Source organism: Haplochromis burtoni, unplaced genomic scaffold (genome assembly GCF_018398535.1).
Source record: "Haplochromis burtoni strain Fernald_Lab_line unplaced genomic scaffold, NCSU_Asbu1 Contig_388, whole genome shotgun sequence".
NCBI classification, from domain to species: domain Eukaryota; kingdom Metazoa; phylum Chordata; class Actinopteri; order Cichliformes; family Cichlidae; genus Haplochromis; species Haplochromis burtoni.
In genome coordinates, this window is record NW_024582749.1 from 236,611 (window position 1) to 248,203 (window position 11,593).

At 41.7% G+C, this 11,593-nt stretch overlaps 1 protein-coding gene across 1 annotated transcript in view; it reads right to left on the reverse strand.

Annotated features, from left to right (window-relative positions):
* Window positions 1–11,329, reverse strand: part of poln (polymerase (DNA directed) nu) — a 75,647-nt gene extending 64,318 nt beyond the window's left edge. The window contains exons 1-9 of the mRNA XM_042212710.1: window positions 10,795–11,329; window positions 9,088–9,456; window positions 7,615–8,852; window positions 6,215–6,333; window positions 2,845–3,612; window positions 2,276–2,445; window positions 2,068–2,180; window positions 1,444–1,580; window positions 214–282 (exon numbers count right to left, since the gene is read on the reverse strand). Of these exons, the coding sequence (XP_042068644.1) occupies window positions 214–282; window positions 1,444–1,580; window positions 2,068–2,180; window positions 2,276–2,445; window positions 2,845–3,612; window positions 6,215–6,333; window positions 7,615–8,852; window positions 9,088–9,456; window positions 10,795–10,865 (3,054 nt within the window). The 5' untranslated portion in view covers window positions 10,866–11,329. The remainder of the gene's footprint in view (window positions 1–213; window positions 283–1,443; window positions 1,581–2,067; window positions 2,181–2,275; window positions 2,446–2,844; window positions 3,613–6,214; window positions 6,334–7,614; window positions 8,853–9,087; window positions 9,457–10,794) is intronic.
* Window positions 11,330–11,593: the final 264 nt, after the last annotated feature.

The following is an 11,593-nucleotide window of genomic DNA, read 5'->3' on the forward strand; positions in this document are numbered from 1 at the left end:
TTTCGTTGTATTTTAAAACAATTCTGAGTGTCTGGAGGGAAAAAAGTAAAGCAGTGCTCACCTGCCAGAACAGGGATCATGTTCAGCTCCATATCATAGTAGAGCTGCCACAGCCCTTGGCTCTGGACACACAAATTATCAGTTAGGTAATCTGTTGGTGTGTGTGTGTGTGTGTGTGTGTGTGTGCATGTTTGTATGTGAGCATTTGCCTACATGTAGCTCAGAGCATAGCTTCATATTAAGCCTGTAGAGCCAACAGAGACCTGAGATAATCTGAGAAACCTGAGAGAGACACAAACAAAGAGAGAAAAAAGAAAAGGGAGGAGGAACATGATTCAGGTTTTGTTGTGTAGAAGTACTTCGTGAGTCATGGTTTCTTCTATAGTTAAAATTAGTATCTTTTCAGTTAAAAAAACAACACCAAAAACATGAAAACATCAACTGTCTGCTGAAATCCTTTGGTGTCAGAGAGTATAACTAGCATCACCTTCTTTTCTATTCGACATTTAACAAAACAGAGCTTTTAATTTTCACGTGAAAATGAAATGGGCAAAAATATCGAGACCTGACATTTCGTGGCACAAACGTCTTGAGGCAATCACTGCAATCGCACACTTTTGTGGCTCTTAATCAGCCTTCCACAATCCATAGCCAGAAGTCTGGTCCAGCGTCCTTGATGCAGTTTTGTTCAGTTTGATAGGAACAGGATTATAATTGTTTGCAGGTGCCCTCGTCGTACTCATTCTTAATGTCCCTTTTCAACATGATTTGTCTGCTTGAGAGATGGAGTTACAAAAAACTGACAGACACGTGGACGTCCGCACAGAGTCCTGAATTGACCTATTCTATGTTACACACACACAGGTGCTGTACTACAGTCAGATTCTTCTCTTCAGATTGATCAGCACACACAGCGAGCAGCCTCAGAACAAACTGATGTTACAGTTTAAGATGTACGTGGTGGGTTATTATACTGTAAAAGGAGCCAGGATTGCAATAGCATCACTGTATAACACCTTTAATGAGTTAATGCACCCCACCCAGTAAAACAGCCCCATAATATAACTCAGCCCCCTTCATATCTTCTTCACTGAGCAGAGAGCTTACCAGAAAACTGCTTTTGTTGAATATGTCCAAAGGAGTTTCTCTCAGGCTCATTTTAGCTTGTTCATGTTTCATAAAAGTTGTACACAGATCTGTTTTAAAGTCCTTGTTTTTATTTTCTACTATTCAAACTTTCTTCATAAATATAGGGCGTGTGGATTTTCTTCAGTCCAGATCCAAGCAGGTTTGCAGCACTCCAGTGGACCTTAAATTTTTCAATAATTAGATGCTGTAGTCCCAAAAACGCTGCTTACAAGACTTCCAGCTCTAAGAATTTGTCCTATAGAAACGTTACTTAGCAGTCAAGTGTAACAAATGCCAATTTAGACTTAAGCTTACTTTCTGGGCACCCAGGGCAGGTAATGTGTGGGGTCTTTTGCAGTATTTATGGAGAAGCTCCTGATAGCAGGAGGACGGGTCTGTGGGATCCAGCAGCCACCCTGACACCTGTGGGTCCTGGATATGACAGCCTGCCACTGCATAGGGAGAAAAGCTCATCATGATAATGAGCAGCATTTGGTTTCCTCCACACTGATCAGGGACTGGCATATGAATATAAAGTCACACCAATAAAATATGGGATGTGTTCACGTTGTATATGACCAAATATGTTTGCTGTAGGAGTCGTGTGCAAGCATCTAAGTGTCCAGTGTATGTTTTTCATGACTCCTGCTACTTTAATGGAAACATTTTCCAACAGCGCCACGCTGCCTTGCTTCCATAATGTGTTTTTACTATGTTTGTTGAATAAAGCTCTAATTTTCTACCAGCTGTTTGTGGCTTGGATGGTTTACTGACACTAGACTACGTGGAATAAAGAAACAGATAGGGGCATTACTTAAGTCTTTGATAAATGTGGATGTTGACAATGAATTTGCAAAGCAGTGTTGTGCATAAACAGCTAGAAGCAGGTGTACATGCGTGAAGGTCTTTAGGGAAACTGTTTTTATTTTTGTGTCATGCCTTGTTTCCAGCTGAGGTCTCGTCTGTAAAACTGCAGAACTGTACGAAGCAAATCCTTGGATTTATAGCACACCACCAGTTGAGATCTCGATAGCACCTGTAGCAGCATATCTCTGTGGGACACACACACCTTTAAGTACTCCTGCTTTAGTATCAAACACTTGCGAATGTGGATCTCGATTAGACACACATATATAGAAGCACAGACCTAGTAAAGAGCTGCTGGCTCTGATGGACTTGTTGTTGGGCCCATGCAGGTGTGTGTTCTAGTTTTAAGTAGACCAGAGTGTCGTTTGGGCCGAGCGCACCCTCCGGCGTGCTGCAGTCCAGTTCGTTCTTCATTAGTATGAGGAGGCCACACGCTGGTGGAGTGAGCTTCTATATCAGGGAACAAAGAGCAGAATTACAAGAGCACAGGGGCTGCAAGTTAATGATGAAGCAAACAACAAGAGTATACAGTTTACACTGTGATGAAAGGCACAGGGCACGCTTCAGCCAGTTTTCTGAGCCGCTAAAGATGTAAACGTTAGCTGACTGATGCAGTTTTGGTTTTCTTAATTAATGCAACCTTCAGCAATCTGAGGTTTGGTGCATGAGAATGCAGAAGTGAGCTTGAAGACTTTAGCCAATCAGCATTAAGGACCTGATCTATAAGATAATAAAAGTTACCCGCAATCAAATAATGTGTCTCAAGTTCACAAATCCTAATTTATCTTAACGTATTTATGTTATTTCATACTAATGACTGCGTAGATCATAAACATTTTGCGTCCTTACCTGTTCTGCGTCTAACTGAGTGCTTCCATCTTGGTACACCATTGTTAGCACCAACACCTTAGCCTGCCCAGCGATCTCAAGCATCTGCACCTTCTCATCTGGTTTAAGTTTTCCAGAGTACTTTACTCTAGGGTCACATGTCAAGCTTGCAGCCAGACAGCCAGCTTTGGATTGGGTCGGCGGCTCACTGTTCCTAACTAGTTTTTGGAAACCTTTGGGCCCACTTGTGGTGGGGTTGGTTTCACATGCAGCTTGCTTGGGTTTGCGTGGTTTGGAAAGTGGGGGGTGAATGGAAGCCTTCCCTGGTAATTCCCTTGATAGTTTTTCCATTTTATTCTGCCTGTTTTGCTGAGTTGGGTTTGAGGCATCTAGATGTGTACACGCCCCAGACGCTGCTCTTGTTTCATGTGAAGGACTTGCTTTCCCCTGTGGTTCTCTGGCACTCTTTGACTCCCTAACTCTTCCTTCCCTTGGTTTCTCTTGTGAGGATCGAGGAGGCTCCCATTTTGGAGGGCATCTGCTTAGGCTGATTTTGGCAGGAGGGTCAGTGTTTTCGTGCTGACATGCTTCACGTTTCCTCTTTAGGGGGAAGGAAAGTTTCATGCAAGGATGACTTGGAGAATTTTTTAGTTTTCGATTTTCTTTCTTCGGTGCTACAACAGCTGAAGTCAATTCCTGCACTGAGAAGAGGTTTTGTCCAGGCGCAACAGTGATTGTTGGGGCCAGTACCAAGCTCGAGCTACTCCCTCTGGTGCTTCCATTAGTGGTCTAAGCAACAAAAAAGGTGAATAATGTGCAGAGAGCGACAAAGGACACAGAAAAAAAGAAGCAGGCACTTGAAATAGACTCCCGCTGTCCCTGCAGGTTTTGTTACACAGAACATCAATACTTCACTACTTAGAGGACTGAAGTGAATGAAATAAAAACTTCTAGTTGGACATGATTTGTTTTAGCACTTAGAATAGAAACGTAATTTAATTATTCCCATTCGCGCTTTGACGTAGCAGGATCACACAGTTTGTGAGAGAGAGCATAAAAAAGAAGGCCTGAAAAGTAAACGGGTAAGAGGAGAGAAGCCAAAGAAAAAAGGATGTGAAAGTCAGCCCTGAGCACTGTGTCCCAGACAGAAACACAGCCGCGATACTGTCTGACAAACCTGCCTGAAGCTGGGACAGGGTCAAAAAAGCAGACACAATAATAGCAGCTCTACTTTGCTTCTTTGGCTGAATGACGATGATTGTTTGACTATAAATAGTTACATTAAAAAGGGTTTAATGTACCAGAGCTGAATTGCATGCAGCATACATATAATAAATATACAGTATTTATCGTCTATATTTAAATAGTGCGGTGCAAAACTTGTGTCACTCTTCATTTCTTTATATTTTCCTTCCAAGGAGCCAGACTTTCTTGTAACTTTTTAAAGAGGTCTTGAGCAATAGTTCTCCAGGCTTTCTGAAGGTCTCCCAAAGTTTTTCTTTGGCTGCTTTTTCACATATTTTCAGCCTAGTCCTTGTAACTGACCAAGTTTCTTTATTTGTGTATTAAGCCAAGTATCATTAATTTAAGCATAAAGAGTCGGCTTTGTCTACACATGATGAACAAATTAGAATGAAACTGCATCTTTAGGCTCTTTTTGATATGTGCAGCCTGTCACAAAAAGGTATTTGTTCAATTTTTTCACTGGAACTGATGAAAAATGCTTTTAAAAATAGTATTTTTTCACCAACAAGATAATAAAAAGCTGAGAAACTTGGCATATCCTGACATGCAAAGACCTGCCACAGAAGCTGAGAGATCCTTCAGCTGATCTATCTACTGGTCACTGAAGCTGCATCAGAAATGGTCTCAGTGGAAGAGCAACTGCCAAAAAGCTGTTCTTAAAGAACAAAAACAGGGAGAAGAGTTTGTGGTCTGTCAAAGTATACAAGAACTGGACTGAAAATAGTGAAAATCTAAGGTCTTACGGAGTGACAAACCCAACTTTGACATTTAAGGAACACGCTCAGTCATTGGCTTCCCCAGAGCCTGGACCTTAACGTTACTGAAGCAGTGTGGGATCATCTTGAGAACATCCAACATCCAGAACATCCAAAGATGCTGAGGTTTGAATGTCCTTCAAGAAGCCTCGAGAACTATTCCTGAAAACTACATCTATAAAGTTCAACGCAAAAAAATACAATGTGAATACGCTGAAGTCAATATATCAGTACAAATGATCATAACATCAAAACTGTTATGATCCCCAAGTCCCATCTACCACAAGTACAATCTCCCCTCCCTGTAACTTTAATGGCATCTTTAAAAAATGTATATTATTCATATCTCTAACTCATTTCTTTTTATCCAAAAGCACCAGGTGTGCAAATGTTCTTTGAAGTCTTGACAAGCGATAGAGAGATGGGTATTTCTGAGGATTTTCAGAGATGATATGTGACTGTATTTATGTGCATAATTCTGCAGGTTGTTGGCTGTCTACCCGGGAGGTAGGAATTCCTGTGATTCAGCTCCCTGAGGAGAGACTTCATTCATTTCCCTGTAAACACAACCCGTTTTCCTGCTGACAAAGTCATGAACCCCCCTCATGGGTGCTGTGCTACAGGATATAGATAGAAAACCCAGGCAGACCGTGGCCCATAGCCCAGTACTGGTGCATATGGAGAGAGTGAAAAGAGAGAGGGAGAATGGACTGCTGTGTCTGCTGCTGATTGTAGCAATACAGTAAAGTCCTGCCCTCTTTTTCTCTCCTTCTCCTGCTGCATCCTTCTCATTAGCTCTTCCACATTCCATGCATCCATCCAACCACCTCCCTTACTCCCTTTATAGCACTTTCTCGCTGCAGTTTGCTCTCCTTTTTCTGCTAATATGTATCATGGACTACGACTCTGTCGGGTCTTTATGACTCAGTGGAGACCCATTACTTGTTGTGTGCTGCAGTGCTGCTGACAAAACTCTTATTTCACACTAGCTACATTTATATCTATGTAAATGAGAGACACAGCAGCCTTGGTCTAACCTGAAAGCACGTATTTAAATTTTAGGACTTCTTAGTTTTTCAGTGAAAAAAGCAGAGGCAGAGATAAGCGGAAGAAACGGGGAAATAAAGACACATCAGTTAAACGTATAAGAAAAAGGACAAGTAAAAGACTGCAAGTGACAACAAAGCTTAGCAAGTACACTTTCTACCCAACTGAAGTGTCAAAGCGGATTTGTTATGGGCAAAACACTTCATGTCCTCTTCCCATCTTACTGATTATGTGAGCTAAGTAGGCATAAATTAAGCTCAGCATTTATGCCCTATGAGCATTACTTAGGGTTGCAATGTAAAGCAGTTTTTGGAATTTTGCAACATTTCTCTTATGAAACTTACTTTTGCATTGTCATGCTGCTGCTGGCTGCTACTGAGACGGGCAGCTCTAATCCCCGACCCATTAGCCCCACACTCCTGGGACAATGTTGGCATAGCAGCCCTTTCTCCCTCTGAGTTCCCTAGAAGAGGATGTTAGAGCATTTTTCATCTGTTCATCACTTTTCAAGTCAGTCCTCAATCAATAAATCAGTTCTGTTATGTAAGCATGTTTGAGGCAGCATGTATGGATGCTTACACAGTGTGTGTGGCACCTCAGCAGTGTGTGATAGGACAAGGTCAGGCAACACTATAAATCTTAGCTAAGATCAAGCTGACGTTTTGCTACGACACAACTTCCAATTTGTTCGAGAGTGTTTGTGCCTGTGTGTGTGTGTGTGTGTGTGTGTGTGTGTGTGCGTGTGTGTACAATGGGTCTTGACTCGGCATTGTCTCTGCAGCTGAGACTCAAGCACCTTCATGCAGCTGTAATGTGAGCAGGCACAAAGTCTCCCGTCAGTGCTGAGTCTCTTCAGCCCTGCCATGTCATCAGTGCCAAATCAAAGAAAGAAAAATGGCTGAGAGCCACTGGAACTGATGTCTGACACAACTTTACGAGCTTTAGCACCCCCTAGAGTTGCTTTTTCTAATCCAACCATAGCTAAAACAGCCCAAGTTTTATTTTAATCTCATTTTTTCCAGGTTAAATCATACGGCAGACACTCTATAGAACTGAGAAATGAACTTCTTTCGTTTTAATTACATGTCAAATATTGTTTGTGTGATGTTATACAAACGTATACTTTACAGTCTCTTCAGGGCCCTTCAAAATCTAAACGCACACTCTCTGGGGTGAGTTTTAGGGGAAACAAACATATTCAACAGATATGACAGTGTCACTGATAGTGATTATAAAAATCAAGCATAGTTTTATTTCAGGCTAGCCAAAACTCCACCTGAGACATCACCTAATCCTCCGTTATACTTCCAATTGTAACAAATAGGACATGCTATTTAAGCTGCTTTAGTCTGTATAGTTACTGTGTATCTACAAGTCACTTTACAACCCATCTCCACACCAGCTCCTGCTTTCAATCTGTGTCTGCCTAATATCTGATATGTAAGTGTTGTCACTGTAGCGTACTATGATCTGTGCTCGGTTTACGTTGCTGCTCCTCCTGCCTCCATTTAGTACAACAAATATTAACCCAAATGGAAATATCTCTCTTCTTTTGACTATACTGTTCCTGACTGGACTAATCTTGTGATTGCCACTCTTTTGAGCATAACAATCGTAAACCTTGAATTAACCTATTCAAATTAGCCATTATGAAGGTAGAAATCGGTGGTAAACCCAATATAAGTAAACCCCATTCAATGTCAGGATAATCATATTACAGAAACATCACTAGCAACACACTTACCTGCAGATTTATTGTCAACATCACTGTCCACAGCTGCCACTTCCTCTGCCTCTCTGTCTTCTCCCCCTTTTCCCTCTTCAGTGTCCATTCCGAGAAACTCTGCAAGTTTTCCATCATGTGTCTCACACTGTCCCTGCGCCATCTGATGATTAGTGTTTGCCATTGTTTTATTCTGAAATGTAGCTTCCATTTTGGCCTCCATCACCTCTGTCTTTTCTATGTTTTCAGCGCTGTTGTCCTGGAGGCTGACGCTCCTGGCCTCAGACTGCTCCTGAGTGTGGTCGTTCTCTGCTGTGTTGGTCCCAATCTGATCCTTGTTCTGAGGCTTTTCAGTGTAGCAGTGGCTCACATCCTGGAGTCCACTTCCTAAAGATATGGAGATCTTTTGTGGATATTCATGTTCAACTGTTGTTGCTTTATTCTCAGTATCAAGGGAGTGTTCAGTATTGACTTCAGAGGCACTGACTATATATTCTAAACCATTTTCTTCATTCTCCCCACGTGTTTCACTTTTAGTGCCGCTGTCAACAAAATCGTCTCTGATGTCTAATGAGTTCAAATGGCTTTTAACTGTGGTGTCTTCAATGGTTCTCACAGGCACAACTCGCTCCATTTCATAGGCAGATCCTTTTGCGTGAAGTGCACTCACATCTCGATTTTCTCTCTCTTTCCTTGCAGCTTCATTTACTGCGTTTTGAATTTCACGGCATATGTTTGAAATCTGTCTGGTTCCCAGCTCAGTGATATGTTCTGTATCTGCTATCAGCACCTCATCTTCCTTCCCAACTATATTTCTCATCAACTTGGGCAAATGTGCATCACAACAGTTCTCCTGTCTTGTAATAAAGACACTAGGAGGTAGATGTGCCCTTCCAGTGTTGATTGTTTCAGATTCTGACTGCTGGTATAGCACAACTCTGTCTCCTGCTCCACCACTGGCTGCTTCAGTGGGGTCAGATAGAGGCTGCTTCCATTTTAATCGACTTCCTGGAGCTCTGGTGTCTTGTAGTTTTGTGGCAATATGCCAGCTGTCTTTACCAACCTTTTCTGTCTGTGCACCTGATGCCCTGCTTTCTCTCCCTTCATATATTTTAAGGCACGACGATACTGGATGACAAACTGCAGCAGGCTCCTCTTTATGACAATTAGATTGCTCTGTTGTTGGAAGCATGATGTCAGGAGCTTCATCGTCTGGAAATATATTCACTATGAAAGGTGGTCTGATTTCTTTTGTTGAGCTACAAGTGAAAAGAAAATAAGCAAACAATTTTTTAAAATCCATCCTGCCAAGCATCAGCACCAGAACAGTGTCAATACATGCTAAACGTATGTCTCTCTTAATATCACCCGAATTTGCATAGTTTTAATATATCAAAGCGCAATTCCTAAAGCAGTGTTAATATATTTTGGGATTCCTTTAAACATAAGTAGTCTCTGCAATAAAACTGCATGTTTATTTGCTTTGTCTCTTACTTTTTCCGTGGTGTAGTTTCATGTTCAGAGAGCCTCTCTGGTATTTGGAAGGACAGGGTATATCTGTCTCCATGACAGAAAGTTGCTGGCGTCTCAGGAACCTCATGCTGAGAAAATGACAGAGACTGGCTGGACTTGTAAGCAGGGGGTTCAGAGCACTTTCTGTGGGAATATGTCTGTGAGTACTGATAATAGGCTTCAGTCTGCATTTGGAGAGAGAAATCCCAGTAGGAGGAGGCAGAACAGGAAGCCTGAGATGACATGGAGCTGTCTGGTGTCTGTGAGTACTGATAGATGGCCAAGGTCTGAGAGCTCTGCCTCTCACTGGAGGAATTATAGTGAGCGGTGGAAAGGGAAGACACCTGGGGCCTGGACCACAACATGGAAAACCAATTTCTTTTATCTTGAATTAAACAGAGTACTGGGTCAAAGTCTTGTATCACCCATCATTTCTTTAGATTTTGCCAGAGAAATTTGAAATAAATACAGAGATTTATTGAATTATGTGCAAACAGCCATGGCAACACAGTATATGAGGTAACAGCATAGTTCTAATGAGCTTAGAAAATCAATATTTGGTATGACCACCTTTATTCATCATCACATGCTTAACTCTCTTACCCAAGCTTTTGTCTTTTCTTTCAGTAGCCTTGAGTAGTTCACCAGGCTTCTTGAAGCACACTCAAAGCTCTTTTTGGCTGCTTTTAGATGATCCCACACTGCTTTAATAATGTCAATGTTTGGTGTATGGGGAGGCAAATCCCTGACTGATAGCGTTTATGTGTTTGAGATCACTGTCGTGCTGAAAAAATGAAGCTGCTGGCAATCAGATGCTTCCCAGGTGGCATTACATGGTGGATCGATATCTGGTGGTACTATTCTGTGTTCATAGTTCCACGAATTTTCATAAGATTGCCGAAATGCAGTCTCAAACCATAAGGGCTGCATCATGTTTTACTCCATCATGTCTTACAGATGGTTGTAGACAATCACTGCTGTATCTCCTCTTGTCCTCCACAAATATTGACGAATTTAACCAAAAATTTCACATTTGGATTCATTGATCCATTAAGGTCTATGGAAATGGATTTTCTAAGTTGCTAAGTGGTCTGTTATGTGTAGAAACAACACTGCTTCATCTGTTCGTTTGGTGACGTATATTGCTTGAATGAGTCAGTGCCTTAAAATCCTAAGACCCGAACTCTTCCACAGCGTGCATTTTTAATTTCTCTTTGATATTTTGGCTGATTGGGACCTGATGAATGTAAAAAATAAAAGAATTATCAGATTTATTTATTTTTACTAATTTTTGTTTCTAAGAAAAATGAGAGCCACATATGAGGATATTCGTTTAAAATTTCAATAGAACAGTAGCATGTCCTCGTAAGTGGATATCAGGCCCTTGTAGAGCAAAATTGAGTACTTTGGTCTAAATAACCCAAAATGTGATGTCCACATATGTGGACGCCAGGTTCTAGGTTAAAAGACATTCCTCTGAAAATAGATAAGTAAAAGTATTGCCCTGATAGTGAGTGAAAAAGCAGCCAAAGAAAAACTTTTGAACTATTGCTCAGGACCACTTATAAGGGGCGGCTCATGACTTTCGCACAGTATTCCACAATAACGATGAGTAATAATCATTAGGATCAGCTTAATATTTTGTTGAGGTGTTGATAAAGCTGATATCTGAACATTAATCAGACTTACTGATATGTGCATCTCTCCTCCTGACTCCAGCTGCTGTCTGCCCAAGACTCCCTCTGGCTGCAATTATACATCTCCACTACCACAAGCACATCAAAAGAACACAGAACTAAATACAGACAGCATTATATAACTTGCATGCAAGGCAAACTGAGCAGTAAAATGTTAAATGAGATGGGACCTACTTTATTCTTTTTCACATCTGCACTTAGCAGCAACTTATAAAACACTGATATCTATAATAATAGTTTGCAACAGCCCTCCTAGAAGTTGTATTTTTACAAAACTTCAGTCTCTGAGTTTTCTTGTGTTTCAAATTCATACATAAATTCTATATTTTTTCCCCTCTTATTATTTTTAATGAAGTGGTTCCCAACCTTTTCCTGCTATGCCTTCACCTCCAGATTTTGTCATTCCGCAGCAATAAAAAGCAACCCCAACTTGAAATGAATGTCAGCACAAAAGCTTCAGCTGATTTTTCTCCCTCGGATAAATGGTAAATAGCCTGTATCTGTATAGCGCTTTACTGGTCCCTAAGGACCCCAAAGTGCTTTACACAACCAGTCATCCCCCCATTGCCCCTCACAGTCACACCCTGGTGATGGCAAGCTACATTGTAGCCACAGCCACCCTGGGACGCACTGACAGAGGCGAGGCTGCCGGACACTGGCGTCACCGGGCCCTCTGACCACCACCAGTAGGCAACGGGTGAAGTGTCTTGCCCAAGGACACAACGACCGAGACTTTCCAAGCCGGGGCTCGAACCGGCAACCTTCCGATTACAAGGCGAACTCCAAACTCT